Genomic DNA, 26,517 nt, shown 5'->3' with positions numbered 1-26,517 from the left:
TTATATGACATGCTAATACCCAATAAAATGAAAATAAGACTTTAAAAAGACAGGAGGTAAAAGAATAACAATCAGCAACTATGCAGAAGGAAAATAGGATTACATTTATTGGCTGCTATATCAACTTAACTTCTCATAAAATCCTCCTGATCTATTAAATAACTTCAGTACTGAAGTATGCTCTCCTATGGGAGTTGTAAAAAAAAATAGATACAATTACAACTCAATACAACAAAAAGTCAACCTATTTACCATTAAGATTTTTCATTTTATAGCTTTATCATTTAAACCAGGCCAGATTTTCCCCTAATGTATCAAGGGGCCATTTGGCATAATTACGGATTTTTCTAGTGTGCTTTCTATAGTGAAAAATAGTAGATATGAATAAATTCTGGAAAACTGTGGTAACTACACCTCCCCAAAGTGAATACAACAAACATCTGTTGCAAGAACTGCTTGGCTTTCAGACAGTATATAAAGGGTGTTCTTTTTCCCAGTATTTGCTTTTTTTGTTAAAAACCCTTATTTGTTTTAAAAAAGAAATGCATGTTTCCACTATCAAAACACAAAGTCTTAAGAGTCTGGTAAGTTTGACTCAGTGAAAAAAGATGGTATATTACAGAAAGGGAAACTATGCCATGTGCAAGATTCCACTTGCTTCTGAAAGGACACCAAAATAACTGGGCAGGTTGCCCTCTGCCTGTGGGTTCCAGAGTAATTTCAACCGGTGTTGTCCTTTCTTAACATAGTGCTCCAATAAACCCAGCAACACTCATTGTAGGGAGGGGACTAAATACTTAACTCTCTGAGGATGTTTATCCTCTGTTGGAATCCCAGTGATAATTCTGCTTTCTCCTATAGGCTTCACTGGCTCCACTCACTTCTAAGGTCAACAGCATCCTCATTCCTCAATTAAGCAAATGAATTCCAAGTTTTATTCCAGCAATGGATAAATAATGGCACATTTTCTGCATAAAGCATAAAATGTAGTAATTTTCAAAATGGACAAAAGGGAAGGGTCAATAAGCCTTTATGACTCATGTTTTCATAACTGCACCCCAAGAATGGTTCAGTACTTTTTGATAAGCTGAATGCACCTTCATTGATTTTTAAAGAACAGAATCTTGCCTAAAATTCACAGATATTTTGCAGAGCAAAGCATGATCTTTTTAGCATTTGGAAATTTCAAAAAGTATACACAAATGAACAGGTGCAAATATAATGTTTACAAGCAGTAGGGCTGAGAACAGATAATACCTTTATGAAAGAAAGAATAATAAAGAGATGACCACATCTTTTTACACATTACAACTAACATATGACTTTGTTCTCAAAACAATTTTCTACCCAAGCCTGCTCCCAACCAGTTTGGGGTTATTTTTATACAACACTGAAGATTCAGTTTCACAACTCCATTTTTATTGCTAACAATAAGATACTGATTTAATTCTTACAACATGACAGAGTATTTCAATAGGGCCTTATGACACTAGACAGAGAAATTTCTCTGCCATCAAGAAATGAGAAAGATGGGAAGCTTCTTTTCCTTTTGGACCAAGGTAAATGTAAACACTTCATTATGCTTCCATAAAACTCAAGATTTGCAACAGCATTTATTCCAACAAAGTAATCCAAAGTAGCTAACATATGGTATATGTTTATAGAACTATAGGAAAAATGCTTTACCATCTTCAAAATCATACTATATAAATTCCATTCTAAGAAAATATTTTAAGGAAAAGTGAAATTGATACAGATGAAAAGGAAAATCAAGTCTCATCCTCTACTACATACAAGTTTAGAATAATCTTCAAACCATACCTATGATCTTCTACGTTTATGGTCAACTGTCTTAATAAAAGATTAATCACAAAAAGGGTGTGGGGATATTTTCTCTTTTCCTAAGAGTTACTCAGCAAACACACACAAGGAATACTCAGAAACAATTAATTGCTAAAAGCTTCCTTTACTCAATGTAACAATGTTTAATTCCTACATATGGTTTCTATGAGTCAAATATTCAGTTTAAATAACACATCTGTCTCAATAATATTATGTCTAAGGAAAACAGTTTCTATAATTTAAAAGCAAAAATAAAAAGAAAATCTCTTGTCAGATATTCATCTAACTTGAATAAAATCACCTGAAATGATAATGGCACTTTCATCATGTCTCAGATTTCACATTAATATGTATTACATACTTCATATATACAAATGTGTTGTATTCTCTATTCTATAATACACACATATGTAACATTTCTCATAACAACTATTAGAATAACAATATATTTTCAGCAAAGCACCTTATAATCATAAACTAAGGTAATATCTATAGCAATCCACCATTGCATGCCATCATACTCATTCTATAGATAGAAAACCTGATGGTATGAAGTTAGAAGATTTACCTAAGGTCTTGAGGTAGGCACCACAGAAAGGCACCACACTCACAATGCTGGAGATCTGTACAACAATCCCTCTATGATTCTATTTTTATTGATATTTTTACTTTAATTTTTATTATCTGTATTATATTTTCTAAAATCTATACACAAAAAAGGTAGTAGTTAATTCTGAATGAAGCAAATAAAGACAGATGAGAAAACTCTAATAATTGAAATAACTCTTACCTTCCTTACTATTTTTCTAAAACAAATAAAAATTGCCTATATATGGTTCCTCTTCTACTCAGTACTTTAAACTACAAAGTAAATTACCTAAATTAATGCGAGTTATTTAAAATAATTTGCATGATTCCCTTTTTATAGGTGAGAAGCCAGACACCAGAACAAAGCTATTAGCCATGGGTCATACTCTAAATGTGAGAAAGGTCTGGAGTTAAAACATGTTATGTTCTTGGCTCATTTTTCTGACTAAAGGTAATGACATTCCTATTAACCATCTTACTCCAAAGCCACTTGAGGAAGCACACAATGTTCTGAAGGAGAGGGGGAAATATATCCTGAAAGTTACAGGTGTAAAGAATACATCAAGAGTTTTGATTTCATTATACTTGGCTTATAATTTAAGTTTTAGAAACTATTTATATTACTTATTACTTTAGTACCATGAATCGAATCAGAAGCTTGGCTGAGTGAGACACTAATTACTTGCCCAGAAGGGTCATGTGATTTTAGAGGAGCTAAGAAATAAAATTAGATGAGGAAAATAAAGAGTGGTTCATATTAAAAGGTATTTGGTGGCATGGAACTTAAAAGATAAGACATCAATTTTTAGCCTGGCTGATTACAGAGTAGGACCCACTGCTCCTAGTCAACAGCAAGCATTACAGAGGAGCAAGAACAAGACATTTAAGGGTAAGTGATGCATGGTAACATGCACCATGTATTTCTTGAAAAACTGTGGGAGAGGAGAAGGAATTACCGTTGGCAGGTTAAATAACATTAAGTAACCAGAATATCTCTAGTTGTTTGCATCTTTCCAGATTCCAATGTGACAGCAATAGTCCAACAAACAAAAAGGTAGACAAAGAGTTGCCAATGCTAATGAGACATACCTCTTGTACTGAGCGAGCCGCTGGCTTGTCTTGATGATTGGCCAATATTAAAAAGGGTAAAGTGCATAATTGTGGGTGCTGAAGAGCTGAGTGCAGTTCATTTCTAGCAGTTTCTAAATCATCCTCTGAAGAGGCACTGTCTAATACAAATATTACCCCTTGAGATCCTTGGTAATAACGGCTCCAGTATTTCCGGATATTATCAGCCCCTGTCATAAAAAGAGAAAAAAAAAATCCCTTTTTAAGAATAGCTTTCAGAAACTGAAAAATGTCCCCATTAGTATCTCCTACTGGGAACCCAAAATTAAGTATGAAAGAAAGGCTGTGGTATCGAATAGAACAGGGATCTAGAAAAGACAGAGGTTGTGATGGATAAGAACAAAGGCCTAGAGCCAAGAGGCAGATGTGGCTAACAAAATGCAAATGTTTAAGTCATTCTTTGTACTTCCATATCAAAAGACACGAGAAAGAACCAGGATAATACTTCTTAGACTTCAAGTCAAAACAATGTTCTCTGACTTTGCTTCATATTCCTAAGTGAACTACACTCCCTTCAAGTTGGGTATGGACATAACTCAGAGAGGAGATGTTCCCTAAGGCTTTCTTCCACACCATTTACATCTATACCATTATTATTTGGTGATACTTTCTAATAGCACTGTACTACAAGTTTGAGGTAGCTCCCAAACTTCAGATGTTGGAAACCTAATCCTCAAATTGTATATTGGTGATATTTAAAGGTGAGCCTTTCAGATATAATTAGGATTAGATGAGGTCATGAGATTGGGACCTCATGATAGAGATAAATGGATTTATTAGAAGAGGAAGAGAGACCCAAACCTCATGTTCCTTTCACCAAGTGATGCTTCTACCACATTATGATACAGCAAGACCCTCACCAGATGTGGACCTTCAACCTTGGACTTACCAGCCTCCAGAACTATAATAAATAAATTTAATTTCTTTATAAATTACCCAGCCTGTGGCATTCGGTTAATAGCAACATAAAGTAGACTAAGACAAACTCCTGGTTGGGCTGCTGGCTGGCTTGTTTAATTCCACCCAGAGAATTATTAGTACAATAACTTCACGTGTCAAAGTGCTGAAATTTGTGAACAACTAAAATCTTGGCCTTTGGTATATTTATATTAATCTGTTAGGGTTCATAGCCCATGGGAAAGAATAAAAGCCAATGAGCACACTCATGGGCTTGATGAGATTGAGGCGTTCAGTCCTCATCAGGCAGGACATGTCTTACAACACATCTTATGTTTAACATTCAGTGCAATGTGTAACTCAAAAGTCTAATGCAATAATGAAGAGGAAATAAGGAAACAAAACTAATTAAGCTTTCTGAGTCTGAAGATTAGAAGGAATTTTAGAGATTATTCAGTCCCATTCTCTGAGGAAACTGAAGCTGAGAGGTTGAGAGGTGAGATGAGTGATCCCACCATGTGTCTAAGTAAATCACAAAGTCAGGATTTGCAACTGAGTTGATCAACTTGCCCAGAAAGGGTATGGGCATTCCTATTACATCATGATGACTGCTTTCTATTATACTGATTGGTGAAGGGAATGAGCAATTTGTGTGGTGTGTGTAGGGGGGAATATATAATGAAAATCAGATAAAGAAATTTCACCAATTTTATGCATGTAAGTGCTAATCAGTTATTATTTTAGTCATTCATTGAACATTTAGCTACTATGTCCAACATACTGTGCTAAATAAATGTCAGGGATCTAAACAGTGAAGATTAAGTTGGTGTGCACTGGCTGGCAAAAGCCACTTCTATGTATTACTTCCTAACTCTGTGTTTAGTGATTTCATATTGGTAACTTGAAATTGGCCAGGGTAGAAGTTTTTGTTTTTTTTTTTTTTTACCATGGAAATCATCAAATGCTATCTACCAGGTCTCTTCCCTCCTTGGAGAGCTAATACACTATTGGTTAACACCAAGAAGCCCATATTTTCTGGGAGAAACAGATATATATATGTGTGTGTGTGTGTGTGTGTGTGTGTGTGTGTGTGTGTGTATGTGTGTGTGTGTGTATTTACATATATTTTAAACAAAATAGAAGATAAAGAAGAAAGAAATGAAGGGAAGATTCATGCATTAGAAAGAAGAAAAAGGACAGAAAGAAGAAAAAGGGAAGAAGGAAGAGAAAAGGAGAAAGAAGAACAGAGAGAGAGTGAGAACAAAGAAATTAGAATAGTAGCTCTCAGTTACAAGACATGCATTATGTACAGGGCAGCTTGTCAAGGACTTCACAAATGAAAAAACCCAGATTTTAATATAATTCCTAAAGGGCTATCCTAGAGGTACTCATTAGGTGTTCTGGGAGAAAGACATGAAATAGCTCACCCAAAGTGGAGAAAATAATTTAAAAGATTAATTCCAGTAACAAAATGGCTATTGGTTATTAAAGATTTCCTATATTCCAGGCACAGTGCTGTTTCACAAAGAACAGCTCATATATTTCTTACAACATCTGGGAGAAGGAGGTATAACTGACTAAGGTTTAACCTTTTAAAGCAAGTTTTAGAACCTGAAATATGAGACATTCACCATTACACTATACTGAAATAACCAGGTATGTAAGAGAATCAGGGGGCATTTATTTGATGTTGAGTAACTTTAAATGTGCAAAGACAAGGGATATGAACAGGTTGATTTTTATCAGGAAGGGTCCAAAGAGGAAAAAAAACAAAAATAAAGAGAGGAAATTTAAACCAGAGATTAATTAATACAGAAAATTGGTTGCATAAGTGATGCTGAAACTAGGACAAGAACAAGGGTATTGAGGTTAGCGATATCTTAGTTCAGGTTACCCAGAAGCAGGGCCTGAGCTGATGTTTTTTATGCACTTGATTATAGATGGGGTGTTGTCAGGAGAAACCAGGAGTGAAAGAGGTAAGCCAGAATCGGCAAAGGATTTTGGCAAAGATGTGGTTTCAGAAATCTAGCTTTAGCGTGATTCCATGAGGAAGTCTGGAGCTTGGACTGAACCACGGGAGGTTGTCCAGTCCAGAGGTTAGGAAGCTAGGCTATTATACTCCCATATAGTCGTTGGCTACAAGCCACTGCTGAAGAACAGGAGGGCGCTGGAGCCTGATCTCATAATCTCCCAGACATATTTGGTTGAAGCAATTACTGTCAGCCAAGAGCAGTTCTCTGGAGAAGGGTACAGGTGTGAGTCATTAGCCACTAATACCCACAGCAGCTGGGAGATGGATTCACTGGCCCAGTAAAGGAGATCTGGGTAGGATACCCACAGCATCTGCTGCAAGCTACATCCAGACATTATCCATATGCTAGAGAGCCATCCATAAGCTTGAGGGACAAAAGTGGAAGCCGTGATACCCAGAGATAATTATTTAAACCAACAATATTGTGTGCATATGTATCCACACATAAATTTGCCATAAAATTTACTGACATCGTTTTATAAAAGATGTGTAACACAATTTTCATATAAGAATATATGCAACATGTTTTATTATAAATCACATAGAGCCAATTAATGCTTACAAAATGCTCTTGTTATCCATAGACAACCAACGGTTGCAACTGACCAACTAATGTGGTATGGACAGTGACTGGTCGTTGTTCTAAGTGGGTTTTCTGTTTTTATTTTTTCTTTCTTTTTTTAACATATATTAACTCTTTTATCCATGACAATCTGGCGAATTAGGTGCTCACACTCAGTTCATCAATAAGGAGATCAAGAGACAAGATGGGATTTGCCCAAGGTTACACATCTAAAAATACATGTCGGTCCAATGCGATTGAAATAGAGAAATCACTGACCAGAGGAGATGAGCTAAATAAAGAATGTACTATGATATAAGCTGGGGGAGTGGAGAGACCTGTTGGAATAAAAGATACTTAAATGCCCATATATATTAATATTCAGTATGGGAATATGTCTAAGAAAAAATTTCCCCACTCATTAATTCAATGAATACTTATTAAGTACTTATTCCATCCAAATTACTGAGGTACTACCTAAAGAGAGATTTAGCATTTTTCCCTTTAGCTCAAACTATCAAATTCTGTAACATTATATTAATCACAAGGAGACCTGTAAATCTATCAGAGGGAACAAATACAGCCACACTGTAGATGGCATCCAGGGAGTAAAGTATAAAGAGAATACTTGTTATATGTTTGAGGATTTGTCCATTAGAAAACATCTTGGACACAATGGAAATTCAACACATGACATCATCTCTTCCAGTAAAAAACTGCATTTTTCATTTGCCACACTGAGGAATAAAATGACCCAAATTAGTGAGATAAAATTCCAGCAAACCCAACGCCAAAAAAACTCCAAGAGAAATACAACTACTTAAAAAAAAAAGTTCCCTATAACATAATAAACAAATATTAATAGTGAAAATACCCTTTTATTTAATTTCTTGCAACAAAATTTTCTTTCCGATCTTAGGATTTCAAACTTTCTTCACAAGCACTGAATTTGGAATTCTAAATTCCAATTCATCCTGCTGCCAGTGGCTTTAGTCAGTGACAGCTTAACCCAGACTGGGACCAAGGAAACCAGCTATGAAGGGAAGGAGGGCATACAGTTGTTCTGTCCCAGTTAGCAGACCAGAGTTTAGTAACCAGATTAAAATGAGAAATGTCTGTGTCATTAACCCAGCTGCCAGGTGCTGGGACTAATGGGGAATGCTATGGACACCTGTCTGATGTGATATCCCAACCTTCCTAACCCACAAACCAAATCCAAAAGAAGTAACAAACACAGGATATGCCACTCTTATCTAATGACTAGAAAATTGCATGCTCTGTGTCACTTAAATTAAAATGGTTACATAAAATGCTTAGATACCAAATTCAAACCTGGTCTACCTTTTGTACTCTCAGATTAAAAACAAGGGGGAAGTCTGGATAGTAGAGGAGCTAGATAGGGCATCCGGGTGTTTCTAAATTCCCGTGTTACACAAGGTCCAATTCTGCCTTACTAAAAGTTCTAAGGAATTCTTGGGAATCTAAGAACTCATTCTGAGTCAACTAGAAGAGCCAGTACTATCTAGTAAGAGTACTATCTAGTAAGAGTAGAAGGAAAAGACAGGAGCATAACGTGCCCCAATTGTGTATTTTCACTTCTGTGGTACACCATAGTTGGTAACAATGGTCACTCATTATTCACTAATTCATTCATCTAACAGACATGTACTAAATATCTGGCACCATCCTATGTACTGGGTATGCAGCAGTAAACAAAACAGACAGAAATTCCAGTCTTTATACTGCTCACAGCAGAGCCAGCCTACAATTATAAAGATTAAAAATGCTAGTACTTGTTTTCTCTCTTGGAGAAACATGGACATAGGGTTTAGTTCTGATCAACGAGGATATAATGAGGGCTGTGGGAAGTTTCTGAAAAAGATTTTGCTCCTCAACAAGCTTTCAGATTTTTGGGGGTGATAAGGTGATACTTTGAGCAGCATTTGCCTTGTAGCAATCTTGACAGAGACATATCTACACACTCAGGTGTCCAAATAGGAAGACAGGAAGAGTCTGATCTTTGAGAACACTGCTGAGCAGCAAATCCATCCCCCTACCTTATAAGGACTCTAGTGAGTGGGAATAGTAAATACCCATTATTCAAGTCAATTTTTTAGAAGACTATTTTGTTTATTTACAACCAAAGAGATGCTAAGTTCCCTTACTTTTTTTTTTAAATTTTTTGTTTATTTATTTTTGCATTACAATTCTTAATACACCACTATACCATAATTTATCATATCTCTGATTATATATAAGGTATATTGACACCAAATTCACATCTTCATACATGTATTTTGTATAATGATGAGGGAAGTTCCCTTATGTTAAATTTGAAAATCTCTGAATAAGAACTTTAAAAGTTCTTCTTTGAAAAACAGATCCAATGATGAATTTGAAAATGAATTTGAAAATCAGAATAGGAATTTGAAAATAGGAATATTCAGAAGTCAATAATGAAAGTAGTTACTCAATGTTTTCCCTATGAAACATATGATTTTCAGACTAGTGCTGTCCTACTGGAATTTCTTCAATGATAAGAAAATTCTACATCTGTGCTTTTTAATATGGTAGCCATTAGTCACATGTGGCTAGTGAACACTCCACTTTAGATACTGTCCTAACTGACTGTGAACATAAGAGACTGCTAGAAACCACTGCAACAAGAAGACTTACAGAGATCTAATCTGTTTTGGAAAAGAAGAGCACAGAACTCTGCTGATATTGAAGGGGCTGCAGTCACCCCATTCAGAGATAGCTTCCCAGAAGGTAAATGCCAAAGGGCCATGATGTAGGCTGCCCTAACCACTCATCAATCTGGGGTAGCATAAAGAGTCAGAATGAGAAGTTCTGATCATTTCCTCTGTCCATCCTCTTTTAACACCAGCTTAGGAAATTAAAACAGAGTAAAAATAATTTTTGTTTGGAAGACTTAATGGGATTGGAGACACTATAATGGAGTGCAATTTGGAAAACTTGAAATATAAATGGGTCTTCAAATCTTAGTGAACAATGTAGTTTTAAGAACACAGATTACCTTAGCAGTACTACTTTAAGAGGAAGATTTTCCAACATAGGGAGAAAATGTTCAAAATATAAGAAAGCAAGAAGGGAGAAAAATAATAATTTAAAACTTTTTCATTCCTTCCATCTATCAAACTTCCATCTTTTTGATCAGTGAGTTGATTCTTTTGTCTTCTACACAATAGTCTCATTTAATCTGTTTGTAAAAATTGAAATACTAAGAATTCAGGAAGGGCTAAGACATACATATCAAAAGTCAAACTTCTATGCACACTTGCCTACCTATACACACATAATAGTCAGAATAAAGGAAAGTAAATGAACCCTCTCTAAATGGACAATACAAAGTATAAAAATGTGAAGACTTCAAGTCAAATCCTCTAAAATGAGGTGTGTGGTCCTATTTGGCTTTTCAAGGTTAATGAAAGAGTTGTTAGAAAAATGGAAACTGGTAAGTTCTTTGTAAAGAACATGTTTACTCTGCAAGGCCTAAGTGAGCCACCACTAAACAGTGGATAACCATTGAGCTGGAGAAAATCCAGTCGCCAGAACCACAGTGAGATCTGCAGTGACATGTCCCCAGGAACAACCTAACTGCCTAAGAGGCTTACAGACAACATCCCCTTTAACCTTTTAGAATCTATTATCCTCACCTAATGGGTGAAGTACCCTGGGACAGAAGGGAAAAGCTTTCAATAGGTGGTAGATTTATGAGTCAAACTTTGGATGCTCTGATTCTCAAGTCTATGTGGTTAGTTCCCAGTACACCAGGCTGCTTTCCAGAGAATAAGAGAGGCTCTGGTGAAGTGCAAATCGATGGAATGTTCCATCTGAATGTGTGTGTTTAAAAAATGTGCTTACTGGCTTTAAAGAATGGTTAAGAATGATATTGGGGAGAAAAGGAGAAAAGGCATTCCAATGAGGGAGAAGTAGAGATGGCAGAGCTCATAAGCTAGTAGAAAATTAGGACTCAGTCGGCAGTGGGGTACAGCGAAGAGAATGCAAACGTAATGGGAAATATGAGTTCATGACAAATAAAAGGCTAGAGTGAAGATAGAACATAGATGGCTTTGTAAGCTGGGCAATGACTGGCCTAGATTCAGCAGTTAATTATTATAGAGCCCTAAGTAATAACTTCTGGGTTGTTCTTATCTTGTTTAAGGACCCTGTCTACTACTCACCACCTGTTGGTACTTAGGTTAGACAGTCCCACCTAACCATACCTCAGCTTCCTTCAGGCCCAACTTGCCAAGCCTCCAGAATTCACAAACCTTGAGAATGGATAAATAAACACTCAATATACCTCTTGCATGTATGGTTAACTACATAGCCTAAAAATGATTAGCTCATTAAGGAATGCCTATATGTATTAGAAATCTGCCATGAGAAAATATTGTGTGGAAGGAAGCTAAAGTTCTTCCTTCCCCCAAAGGCAAGAAAGGAACCACACAAACAAATAGCTTCTGCCTTTCTTTTGGATTCCTCCAGTGTAAACCACTTGAGAGGTGAATACAAGAAACACTAGCTACAGAGTGGGGATGTAAAACAGGGAAAGAGATAACACAAAAAAGAAGGGTAATCAAGCCAGAAATCAGTGCGGGTAACCAGAGTTTAGTCCTGCTGTATGTAACGCTGGAAGTCAGCCCAGAACAGATACTGGGGTGAAGGAGTCAGGTCTTATCTGCCTATCTCTTCTCTATGCCTCCATCAGCTGGTTGGTTGAGGGCTTTTGAGGAAGACAGGCATTAGTTTCTGAGCACTTATGGCTTTTCCAAGGCACCCAGGTAAAGCAGAATCCAGCAGCCAGAGAAAATAACCCAGGCAATCTGATGCCCATGGAAGAGGGGTTATAGTAAGACACCAATGGGGCCTCCCTTAGCTACCCAGAGAACACCACATTAGCATCACTGTCCATCTGACTAGCTGTTGGTTCATCAGCAGACAGCACAAAAATAAAATCATTACTATGCAGACATGAAAACCAAGATGTGGTTTATGTAACACCTATATCCATTAGGGCAGAAGACAGGCAGTCTTCTAAAATCAAGGAACAACTCTCAAAGTATGTTTTTTGAGAACTTTCAGGAGACCCAGGAATTCAAAACTATATTTATAACTATACTGAGACATCATTTACTATTTTCACTGTGCTGATATTTTCATTCACGCTATAAAAGCAAAGGGGAGTAAAACCATGGCGAATATAGCATATATACAGGTACCAGCATTAAATGAGCAGCCACTGTGTTCTTAACTACTACACAATTGCAGGGGGAAGATAAAAGCCAGTTTCACCTAAGAATAGACTTAATCAAACAGAAAAGGTTATTAGTCTTATTAACAGCTCTAAAACACTTCTTTGAATATATTCTGTTCAATGAAATAGGAAGTATGCAAAAAGTATTTTTGCTACATACCAAGTAGACAGTGGTTTTGAGGATAAATTTGTACAACTGAGTTGTACTTTGAACCAGTTGCTTTTTTCTTTTCAAAAATTTCACATTTATGTCAATTTCAACTGACAAACTGATTTTCCAGACTTGAGTATTATAATAAACATTTTCTCAAAGATAAATGTGTATACATGTCACTTCAAGGCAAATAATTGATAGTATTTGTTGTCAATAAAATTTGTTTTGAAGCAAAAGCTAGGATTTTGGAAAACTCATTACTGCCACTTGTGAGCTTGATTGTTGGTAATATTAACAGGCAGATATGTATAATGCAATGTGTCAACATTTGGAAGATCGACATGACTCAAGCAACACATATTCTGGATGTCTGTATTGCTCAAAACACAATTTTATATCACTACCTTCAATGTCAAGTTCTTTTTTTAAAATTTTTTATTTGTTTTAATTAGTTACAGATGACAGTACAATGACCTTGACATATCATACATTTGAATCAGATGGGATATAATTTCTCATCTTTCTGAGTGTACAGGTTGCAGAATCATATTGGTCATGAAGTCACATATATACACACAGTTCAATGTCAAGTTCTAACAATCATGCTTGAGGACTATACCTGCATTCTGTTCTTCTCCAATGTATTTCACACCCTCATCACCTTCCAGAAAACCAATTCAAATGATGTCATTAATATACCAACAACTTGTCTACAAAAGTAGCTCAAATTACATCACCCCTCTGCTCAAAAAAAAAAAAAATATCTATAACTTGAAGTTCCAAAATTTATTGATTTAGCATTTATGATTCGCCATAATCTGGCTCCACTTGGCCATTTCTACTGCATTTCTCAATCGATCTCTCTGTGCATTCCCCAAATGCAACTGACTTCTTGCTCTCCAGGACCAGACCTGAGTGGGTTTTTGCTGTTGTTATTTTGTTTTTTAGTACCAGAGATAGAATCCAGGGGTGCTTAACAACTGAGCCACACCCCCAGTCCTTTTTTAAAAATTTTTTAAATTTTAAGACAGATCTCGCCAAGTTGCTCAGGGTCTTGCTAAGTTGCTAAGGCTGGCTCTGAACTTGCAAACTTCCTGCCTCAGTCACCTAATTTGCTGGGATTACAGGTGTATGCCACCATAACCAGCCACATCTGAGTTTTTCACCCTCATGCATTTGGTCTTGTATGTCATTTGCCTAAAATCCCTACCATGTCAGTTCTCTCAGTGTCACCTACTCCACCAAGCCTTTCCTGATCTTCCCAGTAGGAAATAAATTCTCAAAAGCAGTCAATTTCTCTTGGTTCTGTTCATACCACTTTCCACCCTGGAGAACAGTCATCTAAATGTATATCATCTTCTTGATTCAACAGAGAGAGACATATGAAAGTTCTATGCATTTGTGTGTGGTTCTTCTCCATATCCAAACACTTGTAACACAAAGTTTTATATGTAATGGGAACTTCAATAAATATTTTTCAATGAATTAACTGCATATTTATTCATATTTCTTAAATGCAAAACTTAACCAGGTCATTCTATGGTACACAAATAACCCATCTTTTGCATTGATGGTAGTAGTTTGTTGAAGTAGTTTTTAGTATATAATTTTTATGTTTTTGGCACATACCCAGTTTGCAAGAAATCTTTCACTCCACATCTGTAAGATTTTCTTAATTACATAATATGGAAATGTGTAGCTACTATGTACAACTCCACAATGCACCATGTGCTCCGCACTACACAAAACCACAAACAAGAGCAGCACATTCTGCTCTCTGGGATCCTTTTAGAATTCATCCTATTTCTGGTCCTTTACAGTGCTGTGATGCCCAACTGAATCAGAGTCATGAGAAACCAAAAACGTTGAAAAAAAAAGTTGTGGGAATAGTTCTGGGGAAATATTCCCTTCTGTACTCCTGCAAAAGCAAAGGGCTCCCTGGAAGACCCACAAACCCCAGGTAATCACAACTTGAATAGTTTCAAGTGTTTTACTAAGTAGCAAATTCCTGAACTGCCGACATGATCCAAAACTGAAAGCACTTTTGTGGTATCTAGAAAATCTGGTAGCCAAGCTAGAAAAGCGTGGAACAATTTTGTTGCAATAGCTATTAACCAAAGCAACAAATTCGGAAGCCAAAATGGGAAGTTTCTGGCGGAAGTGGGAGATATTTGTTACTTACCCAGGGGATAAAATAAGATCTCTTAAAACCATGAAAATGCCATTGCATTCCAGCATGGCTTGCAATTTCTCCCACTGGGATTTTTCTTTATAGTAAATTTTCATTTAACCATCTTGTGACAAACTGATAGAGATGTATGAGGTTCTAATTAAGACAAACTCATAGCCCACGATGGTTTAAAACCGTCTAATGTCTTATATAAAAAAGAGTTTATGTACAGTCAGATGGCAAGACTTGACACTATGAGTTGGAATATTAAATTTATCTCTCTCAGGCTGGGGTTGTGGCTCAGCAGTGCAGCATTTGCCTAGAACATTTGAGGCACTGGATTCGATCCTCAGCAACACATTTTTTTTTAATAAAAATAAACAAAAAATAAAGTTATTTAAAAAAATTTAATCTCTCACTTTAACTGCAATTTGCCTTCTGTGATTAATCTGACCTCAAGACGAGTTATTACCATATAACCTAGTTATGTAATAAAACCTTGAGAAATTCTCTCCAATATTTGATTCTACCCATATTTTCTTTCATCTTATAACAATCTTTATGATATCCTTGATAGAAATGCTTATCACAGCTCTAAAGAGGAGAGTTCAGTTTTTCTGCCTGGACCATTCCCTTTTTTTCTAGTTGTAACTTCATTGATAACAGAAGTATAGCCAGGATCATGTTTAGGCATAAGCACAAAAGGATGAATGTTAAAGGAACAGTCTAGAATTTAGGGAAGTGACACCAATTTTAATTTGATCATACACATGAACTAATACACATTATGATTTGAACTATGTGACTGGACAAATCGATATATACTAAAAATTATAAATAAATAAGGGCAGCTCTCAGTTTAGGGATCAAGTATGTTTCAAAACTTTTCAAGGGTTCCAATATTTTCGGAATTCAGTATGTAATTTTCCTAGAAGACAAGGTCATGCATTGGAGTTGGGTTCAGCCCTGCCAGACAGACTAGTCCTGATGGACAGAAGGATATTAGAGTGATGAACAGCACCAATACTTGAGGAGCCTCACTGGGTTCAAAGTCCAGTTCTGCCACATGTCATCTGTGTAACTCTCGATAATCAGCTTACTAATTGCAAATCTTAGTTTCCCTTTCAAAAGGGTGAAAATAATAAGGCACTCGCAGGATGGTGAAGACAAATGATATCACTTATTTAATATAGTGCTTAGAAAATGCTAAATGTTCAAGTTCTTGTTACTATTATTATTTGACCACTATTTCAGTAGTAATTTCATGAACTACTGAAGTAAGTTGAATTCTTAAGTATAAAAGAAAAAGAAAAGAAGAAAAGTCTACCAAGTGCTCAATGGAACAGACAAGGGAGATTGGTTCCTTTGCAATAACTGAGACAGCCCATGTTGGGGAAAATAAGTCAACTTTTTATTTGGGATGAACCCTTTCTCCTCTTCCAGTAGCTGCCTCTAGTAGTTTAGATTTTTCAATTTCTTCCTCCCTTGGTGCTGTCCAGATTTCTTCCCCTGCTTCACCAACATCAAAAAAGAGTTTAATCTTTCAGATGGAAATGCAAAGTCCTTTAGTACAGCTGTCTCAATCTAGATTTTTTTTTTAAAAAAAACAAAACAGTGTGATTAATCAAGTTAATATTCAGGTGATATTCTCTATTTCATGATGGAAAACCCCAAGAGGATTACTGATCCAAATTGAACTCCTGTGTGTATGTGTGTGCCCTTGAGAGTTGATTTTAGGTACCAGGCTGGCCCACGATATACTCCCATATACACACAGAGCAATTACTCTTCTTTACATTGTTTTCCTCCTTATTACAAATGTCTAGATGAATAAAAATGGCTGGCATAGTTGCACCAATAAGAGCTCAGGTGTCTAGGAGCTAAGGCAGGAGCTACCATTTGTAAGCAAGTGCTTTGTTTTTCTTTTCTTTTGTCAAGAACTACTTTTAAATAAAAAAGGAATTGGATCACAAATTGAAGAGAAACAAACATACATCTAGACTCAAAATAAGCTCTTTTTCTCAGGAATTAATTCATAACCTGTTTTCTCATAGCTTTTTTTCATGGCTTGTCTTTAGGCATACCAGATTCACCAAGCACTTGTCTCCACAGCACCACTAATTAACTTTGGTAAAATGCCCGAGATCTTCCTGGTTTGGCCTGTTCACCCTAAGGTTCAGAGAAGGCAGTTAATATTTGTTGATTAGCAATAAGTGAGTCTTAAAAATGAATATGGAAACTATTCCCCTATACAAGACTCATTTTTATATAGTTAAAATAACTTTCTCACTTCTATATTTGCTTGAAATACTCTTCTCTCTAAGCTTCTTTAAAGCAGTAAGTCTCATTTTATCTGTTCTCAGAAGTAAGCTTTCCCTCTGTGCTTAGAAGCTGCCATTATAAAGCGGATATAGTGATATGACTGTTCCATTCCAGATGATTCCAAATGAATTGTTACCGAGACTGAAGCTGGATGAATGAACCACTAAAATCCTATCTTAAGGTGATCAGACTTCCTCTTTTACACAATTATGTATTAAAAATAAGATTAGCCCACTGCTTCACATCTACCATTAAATAGATTTCTTCACACTTAATCATATCACTAGATCTGTTAATTGCCAACTTACATCTTTGATGCTGTGGGATGTGTCCTATTATCTTAAGAAGCAAGCAGGACTCTTGAAATGAAATTCATTTTAATTAACTTTCAAATATAAGTGCGTCTGTGTCATACAACACTTGAGAACAGAGGGTAACATAAAATAGAGTGCCACAACATAAAAAGATTAGGAATTAGTGCACTGGCCAAAGAGAAGGCAGATGAGTTTGAAACATTGCCTGAGGTCAAGTACTACACTTCCAAATATACTTTCCCATGAAGAACACACTCAGAAGAAGATAGTGCAATTTAAATAATGTTAAGCCTCCTGCCTAATTTTTATTTAGACCATGAGAGTTGAAGAATATATTTGCTTGAGGACAGAGAAGAAGACCACATGTGAAGAGAGATTTATTAGGCATCCTGTAGGATTCTACAATGCTGAATTTCCCTAAAACTCTGATATTAGGTTAGGATTTATTTTCACAGCTGGCCTATAAAGAGATTCCCTTTAAACATTCCTTATTCTAGATAAATGAAAACAATTATAGGATAGACAGTTATGAAAGCTTGCTAATCTGCTGATACCTGCCATTCTGACATAGGAGCAACATCAATTTTTTCAGAAATTGCTTTACATAACTAATCATATGGACTTGCTACAATTTTGAATAGTTTTTCTTATACACAAATGGCTGAACATCAAAAGAATTATCAGAGGAAAAATACATTATCCAACCTACCCCCATTCTTTGGTTTGTATCCTTTAAGATTTTTATCTTTTTCTTGATGAGAAAAGTTATGATCTTGCTATAAACCTAAAAGTCAGATCTCATTAAATACACAGGCTTAGTGAAATCTCTCTATAGTTATATGGTTTTGCCAATAATCAATGTACAAGAAGACTTTGTACACAAAAATAGGCAACACGAAAAGAATAACCCATATTTTTTGTTTCTGTAAAGTCAGGAACCACATCTTCTCTTTCTTTATACCCATCACAATGGTGTTACAGGTACACAAAACATTATTTCAGGGTTTACATGGGGAAGGATCTATCAGGAAGAGCACAGGGGCATCCCAATAGAAATCACCAAAGCCTCACAGACATGTCACATGATGAAGGTGACTGTGGCAGGTAACCTCTGGGATGAACTTCAATGATCCCCCACCTCTTGGTATTGACAACTTTGTGTCCTCTGCTAGAGTATGGCCTGGACTAGTACCTTGTTGTTAAAAAGAGAATGTGGCAAGGTGATGGGATGTCACTTCTGTGATCAGGTTATAACATATTTTAACTTCTGTTTTGCTCTCAGATTGTCTCTACTTGTCAGTTCTCATGAAACAAACTGCCATGTTGGAGAGGTACATATGGTAAGCAACTGAGAGCATTCTTTGGCCAGTAGTTGACCAGAAACTGAGGCCCTCAGTCAATCCAAAAGGAACTCAAATCTGCCAGCAAGAAAGAAATCTTGGGAGTTCCTCTTGTGGATGAAAAGTATTCCACTATACAAATATACCATGTTCTGTTAATTCATTAATCTGCTGATGGACATTCAGGTCATTTCCATCATTGGTTATTGTGAATGAAGCTGCTCTGCATATTGGTGTAAGTTTTTGCTTAGCACCTGTTTTCAGTTCTTTTGTGTTAACTGTAAGTGGAATTGCTGGGTCATATGGTAATTCTATGTTTAACTTATTGAGAAAATGTGTATTGTTTTAAGTTTCAAACTTTGTAGTAAATTGTTATACTGCCATAGATAATTAATGCAAAGTTTAAAGTGAATTTACAGCTAGGGAGAAACTTCCAAATGTGGATTAATGAACTAAAGGGGAAAAAAATTTACGATTGCTCTTCTTGGCAACCCCTTATTGCTGTCGTCAACACCATGTTCTGCACTCTCAAAACCTTTCTTTCAAAGGCAACATTTGAAAAACGTTACAATGAGGATCTGCTGAGTGTCATGTGTTATGATGTATTTCAGAGATTAAAAAGAAAGAGAGAGACAGAGACAGAGACAGAGACATGATCTCTACCCTCAGAGTACACAGATCTTAAGAATTACTGCTGCTGATGTTCTCTGAACTCTATTCATTAGCATCTCTCTTCTCCTTATACATCCTCCTTGGGAATGTCTTCATTTACTTTGTTTCAACTTCCTCTAGTATCTTGAAAACACTCAGTTCATGTGTTCTCATCCATTTTTCTTCTGAGCATCAATTTAACATTTCTCATGTATTCCCTTCTAGATGTTCCCTAAGCACTTTAAACTCAATTTGTCCCCAGAAGAACTCAATCTCTGCCCCACTCTGAAATTCTTGCTTTGTACTTTTTTCTATCAAAGCCTCCTGAATTTCCTATCTGGGGACTGCCAGTCAGATTCAAACTATGAATTAAAAGTCATTCTATTTTTTTTTTAAATGAGTGAGTGGTTAAGGTCCTTCTTTTTTAAATATTTTTAGTTGTAGATGGGCACAATACATTCACTCATTCATTCATTCATTCATTCATTTGATGCTGAGAATCTAACCCAGGACCTCACATGTGCCAGTCAAGTGCTGTACCACGGAGCCAACCCCAGCCCTTAAAAGTCATTCTGCATCCTTATCACTTATTCTAAGAGTAAGTCAATCATCAAATCACCCACCCCCCTTTCTTGTGCAGTGTACCTGTAGGGTTCTTGGACACTCTGAAGAGCCATGATGCGTTTTCTTCGGGTTGTTTTTCCTCTGCTCCACTCATGACTGACTTAGAAAATTCCTATGTACATTTCAAATCTGAACCCAAACCTTATCTCCCCATGAAACTTTAATTTTATTTTTACAAAATTGCTTTCTCCATCCATTGTGATCCAAGAGTAAATTGTACATTCTTTCAGTTTAAAAAACTAAACTTATAACAATGTAGTTTTACTTGTTAAGCTCTTAATGATTGCCCTGGGTGACAGTTTTCTGCAGTTACATTTTGAGACCTATTCTGGGTATTTTAGACATCTCCTATATAAACCATCATAAAATATTCACTAAATTCATGTGTGGGAAAATAAAAATAGCCACTGATTTGCATTACTTTTCATTATATCAACTAACATATCTATGGAATGGCTTTTAGGTATCAGACATCACACTAGGTCTCAGGGATACAGTGGCAAACCACTTAGACATGAGCCCTGCCTGACTCACGAATTTACAGTCTAGCAAGTCACTGAGTTGATAATATCTCAATGATGCTACAGCATTTCAGCTTCAACCTACTTCTGAACAACACAAGTGTTTCCTACAAAAGCACATTTACTCTTCTGATTCTTGAAATATTACTAAACACTGTAAAGTTAAACTTCTATTCAATGAGTTGCAAATTTGAAACCATTATCCTACATTAAAAACAAATGCACAACAGCAACAAAAACCTAATCCCTCCTTGTGCTTGACATGTGGTTATACAATATGACTAAACAGGGTGTATCAACTATCTAGAAAACTGCTAAAACTTAAGAGCCATGGGACAGCCACCAGAATGTCCCCAAATTAACATCTACAGCTTACAACACTTTTAAAATGTCCCTCAAGCTCACAAAGATATCTTGCCTAGGGAAAAAAAAAAGTGATAACATTGAATTTCTTGGCAATTGTCTACATAGAGCTTAGTAGAAGGAGTAAATCATTGTATGTGAGACAGGAGAGAGAGAAAAACCACCAGACAGAGATGCACAGACAGTAGGAAAGAGAGACAGCTATAATAGAGATTGGATCAAAAAAATCAAGGAATGAAAAAGGAGATCAATAACTATGAAAGAAAACAAGGTGAAGAACAGAAATTAAAAGCACAGCAGTTTAGATTTAACACAGCATGGAAGAGGCAGCTTCCCCTCTTGGTACTGTGGGCGGGGTGGGGGTGGGATGGTTCTGACACTCAAACAAATGATGAACTATACTCCTGATATTTCAGTTTCTCATTATAGAAAAATTTGAACAAATTCACTTAGTCACAAAAGTATGATAAATAGTTACCATCACCCACCCTCAACAACTATCAAGCTTGGCTCATCCAGGCTTATTTCACTTTCTCCTTCATATTATTTTGAAGGAGGTCTCAGATGTTATATAATTTCATTTGTAAATATATTGAAATACATCTCTAAAAGCTGATGATTTTTTTTTAAAAAAATAACCAAACTACCATCATTGTATCTAAAGAAAATTAAAATCAAATTATAAGGTTTAAAATCCATTCTTAGCATTAAACTGTCTTAAACATTAAACCAAGATCTATTTTTATATTATTAATGTAATTGGTTAAATGTCAAGAGAGATAAAGTGCTTTGAGAAGCATCCTCCTTGTTTATACACTAGCCAATGAAGATATAACATCATTAAGTTACAATATTTTGGTATTTAAACTAGATTCTTTAATCAAGGGAAATCTTTTTATAGAAATTAACTCATTAAGGTAATTTTGTTTAGTCTGCAATAGTTCTTTCAGATTTGAAGTATAACAAATTGATTAATTATTATTTGAGGGCCACATAATAATTCTCTAAAAGAGCAATCAGAATTGACATACATACTCATTGCGAGACCGTAAATAATCTTAAGAGAATTTCATGCCAAAATTCAGATATAGTGGTCCTGAGATGCAGTTACTTTTCAAAAGGATCATATAATCAAAAGCAAGCAGGGCAATATAAGTATGATGATACACACACAAGAAATTTCCATGTGTCATTGGTGACCATAACTTGGGTAGGACAGGTAGTCATCTCTTCCTTCAATTGAAGGCCACAGTTTTGAAGGCAAAGTAAATGAATGGTACTCTTGGTACTTGAACTGAAAACTAGATAAACATATGTGGCACCATCTAAGGAAGAGTCTGCATGTGTGTGGACAGGGGAAGTGGTTTACTGGGCAAAATGTTCAAAGCAGCTTTCAACTGAAATCTGAGAAACAGAAATAAAGTCTAAAATAGAAATCTTATGTTCTTCCTAACTCAGATGTGCCTTGGAAGGATTTACGGATGTGCTAAAATCCCTGCACCACTTGGGGTATCTAGTGAGGCCAGGGTATGCTTTCCCACCTCTTATCATCACCTCTAGCTGTACAAACTTTCTGTTTATCTTCTACATCTCAAAAATATTATAATTTTCAATGTGTCTGATAATGTGAAAAACCTTGGGAAGCATTGGTGCAAAGAGCTAGGCCTGCCATTCAAAGCTCCTGATGATTTGATCTTATTGTCCTCTCTAACCTTGAATCCTCCCACTACTTTGCAACTTTGACACAGCCCCAAATGAAATGCTCTCATTTTCAACTTACACTCATACTTCCCAACTGCCAATGTTTCTCTTATGACATTATGTCCATCTACAACTAAAAATATTTTTTAAAATCTATGCAAGTACAAAATATGACAATATGGAAAAAATACCTCATAATTTGTATACACGACACATATACATACATGCACACAAACACACAAAAAATGTTTGTATAAAGCATCATATGTAAGAAATAGAAATTTCAGTTGGGCATGGTGTAATCCCAGAGGCTTGGAAGGCTGAGGCAAGAGGATTAGTGAGACTCTGTCTCTAAATACAAATGAGGCTGGGGATGTGGCTCAGTGATCGAGTGCCACTCACTTCAATCCCTGGTGCCCACCCATCCCCAACAAAAAAAAGAAATGAAAATTTCAAATCTTCTGAAACATGTTAATGAGTTTAATGTATCCCCAATCAAAAATTCAAAGGAATTTTTAATCTGAAATTTCCACCTGGAATAATTAGTATGTAATAACAGCCATATTTTTATAAGCAAAAATGATGAAAATTTTAAAAAACAATCACAATGGAGATATAAACATTAAAATTTTGTCATTAAAAAAACCTAAAATCACATGGTACTATTTTTCACTTATTCAATTTCCTAAAAAACATCTAAAATGGTCTGCAACAATAGGAAAGATGCAGTAGCACAGACAACAGAACGTATTTCTAATGGTAATATAAATGTACGTAAATTTATATAAAGCAGTTTTGTGCTATGTACCAAGAGCCTTAAAATACCTTCTTAATTTTCTGTTTTTCATATCTAATCTAAGGTAATACTCAGAAACAATAAATTGAGAAGAAAATCAAATAACTAAATAAATTTCAGATCTATACCAGAGTATCTAGGATTATATAACTACCAGGGATCTGAAAGGTTTCTAGAAGGTCAGGGAAACTAAGAGTGAAGTTATTTTTATTGTTAACCATTAGAAATTGTCAAGCCATATCAAAGAGTCAACATTTCCCACAAGTCAGAATGAATTAGGAGTTTTGACGGCCTACTGAGAAGCATTAGTTAAGGAAGATAGGCCGGCAATAATATCCCAAGAAGTAGAGACCAAGTGGCAAATGTTAGCAGTTCCTACACAAACAATACTCATGGCCAAACACGTGACTTGTCCAGTTCTGATGGCAGGCAATATTGTACCAACAGTCACACTATCAGAACCAGTTGCCATTAGACACATGGTTGTGAAAATGTCCTCAGATCTGATATATTTATTCCTTATGCAGGTGACAATTTCATAACAAAGGACAAGAATATGATGAATCTAAGTGTCTGAATTTAATTGTGACCATCCAAGAAGAAGTGGGTGATATGTTATCCTAGAAACCATAATACCAAAACTGGTCATTTACCCTAGATTTTATAAAGGTTTAAAATCATAATTGGAGGAAGAAGAAGAGAAAAACCAGTCCATGACTGATCATCCTAAAGAGAAAGATAGGAGGATACAAGGGAAAGACTGAAGGGTCAGATGGATTTATGCTGGCAGAAATGTTAAGAACCCCAGCTAAAGGAAACAAACACCCCCCCACACACACAGAAAGGACATAAAAAACAATGACTTTCAATCTGAAAAGGAGTTAGGAATCTGCAGGTAGAAGAGAGTGCATCCAGCTTCTCTAAATTCACTCAAGTCTCCCAACCCAAACCAAGACAGCAGACACACTCAGATGCCCTCATAAAAGTGCTCTAAGTGATGTTATATACAATGAAGGATGAAAACGACACCAGACGACTGGCAACAGGCAAATATTGCCCCCAGTTTTAAAAACTGGGATCACCAAGAACCACATGTGTTCATTAAGAAGCCTTTCTAAAAATTCTCAGTTCCATTTGGACTAACTTGTCAGGTTGATGCATTTTGGGAATAATGTAGTATGAGATCATTTAAAAAAGAAAGAAAGAAAGAAAGAAAGAAAATTTAATGAGTCTCTTGTGTCTTTTGGTAGGAATGAAAAAAGGAAGATAGAAAAGCACACCAGGTGTTAATAATTAGGTAGCATTATACCTGATAACTGCCATAACCCAAAATTCATGGATTTATGCCAACATGAAAGGACCTAGTCTTCCATGATTTGCAACCAACCTTGGTTCTCACAGCATTTTACACATAACTCTATTATAGTAATTATCACCCTGCATTATAGTTATATAATTACATGTCTATTATTCCCTACAGTCTGTGAGCTCCCTGAAGAAATGATTATATTCAAATCATCTTGATACCCCGAGCAGGGAGGACAAGACTAGCACAGAGCAGACAATTTAATATATGTTTATACATTTTAATTGAACAAAAACATTAAAGATATCATAGCAACATTTACAGAGGGCCCAAAGCTGAAAGAAATTGCTAACACGTTAGATGACAAAATAAAAAAGAAATCAAAAAGTTCTTGACAAGCTAGAACAATGAGCCAGTGCTTACACAATGAAATTTAATACAGATATAAGTAATGTCTGGTACTTGGGATTAAAAAAAAAATCAACCAAAGAAAAGAATGGGAAAGATCTGACTGAAAACAGCTGATGTTTTAACGGCACATCCAATATGAGCCAATGAGGTGCTACAGCTTGTATTGTTGGTATTAAGAAAAACAGTGCCAGATGAAAAGAGATGAGCCTCACTGTTCAGACCACATCTACAGCATCACACCTCTGGGAACACATTTACAAGAAACCACAATTTAAAACTTGTTCAGAAGAAGGAACCAGGATGGTGACAGACATTCAGACCATTATCATATGAAAAATAGCTTTAAAAAAGATATTTATATTAGAAAAACTATGTGGAGTTTCAGAGTATATGACAACAAAATTGATGCTTTTGAATTACTGCATAGGAAGATGTAAGCATTAGTATGGCTCCATCAGATGGAATTGGGCCTGTTGTAGCAAACAAATAAAATTCAGATTTTAGTACATTATAACAAATTGAAATAATTAAAACATTTCAAATGTGGTGTGTATACATGCTTTCTGAGACCCTAGCTTCCTCACCATGCAAGTACTCAATTTGAAACGGTTTAGTCCCATGCCAGAGATCTGAAAACAGAAAATACCTATTTAGCCTATCAGGTTTGAGTAAGCAACAGCTGACTTAACATGTTTTCATGTTATCTTAGGAGAGAAAACCATTGGAAGTAGACTGAGACCTCAAATAATTTGTAAAACTCTTTTTGAAGAAGACTGCATATGACACTTTTTCAAAAATACATTTTAGTTGTCAATGGACCTTTATTTTATTTATTTATATGCAGTGCTAAGAATCAAACCCAGTGCCTCACACATGCTAGGCAAGCGCTCTGCCACTGAGCCACCATCCCAGCCCTGCATATGCCACATTCTAACACTGCTTTTGAGGAGGTTGGCTTAGACCACTGCAGCAAATGTACCCATCACCCAGTGTGAACTCTACAGTGCAGGTGAAGAATCTGTAGACACTTCTGTGTGTCACATAGGTCAGAACTCTCCAAGAGGGAAAGAGGCAAGTGAGACCAGGACCATCATCTAACTATGTGGGTAAACAGTAAAAACAAAATAAAAATAAAAATATGTAAGCAATCAAGTATGAACTTCTAAATTCTAAAAACACTCCCTTTTGTACACACCAACTCCCAGACTCACTGATTCATTTAGTACCATTTTCAGCAAAAATATCTGGTTACCTAGCTGACTATCTATATTTAATATGTAATTTTTCCAAACCATCTTCAAAATACCTTTAATAGTCAGTTACATAATAGAGATAACAACACATTTGTGTGCTTAAGATTAATCCAAATGATAAGCAGAATTCCAAAGTGAATTAAAATATGACTTAGGTCCACTAAAATACAAACAAGTTTTCAATGCATCTTGACTAAATGTAAAATATCATCTGCTTTTGTGACAAACAAGTCTGCGCCATTAATCATATGCTTCCAGCTG

General features: G+C 35.8%; 1 protein-coding gene across 1 annotated transcript in view; it reads right to left on the bottom strand.

The window, feature by feature from the left end:
* The window catches only part of Arl15 (ARF like GTPase 15), a 386,392-nt gene that overhangs the window by 187,580 nt on the left and 172,295 nt on the right, over window positions 1–26,517 (bottom strand). Inside the window, exon 4 of the mRNA XM_076856144.2 lies at window positions 3,520–3,728. Coding sequence (XP_076712259.1) covers window positions 3,520–3,728 — 209 coding nt within the window. The remainder of the gene's footprint in view (window positions 1–3,519; window positions 3,729–26,517) is intronic.

This window comes from Callospermophilus lateralis, chromosome 5, assembly GCF_048772815.1.
Source record: "Callospermophilus lateralis isolate mCalLat2 chromosome 5, mCalLat2.hap1, whole genome shotgun sequence".
Taxonomy (NCBI): domain Eukaryota; kingdom Metazoa; phylum Chordata; class Mammalia; order Rodentia; family Sciuridae; genus Callospermophilus; species Callospermophilus lateralis.
The sequence above is the reverse complement of the archived record's forward strand: the minus strand, read 5'-3'. Positions and strand labels throughout refer to the sequence as shown.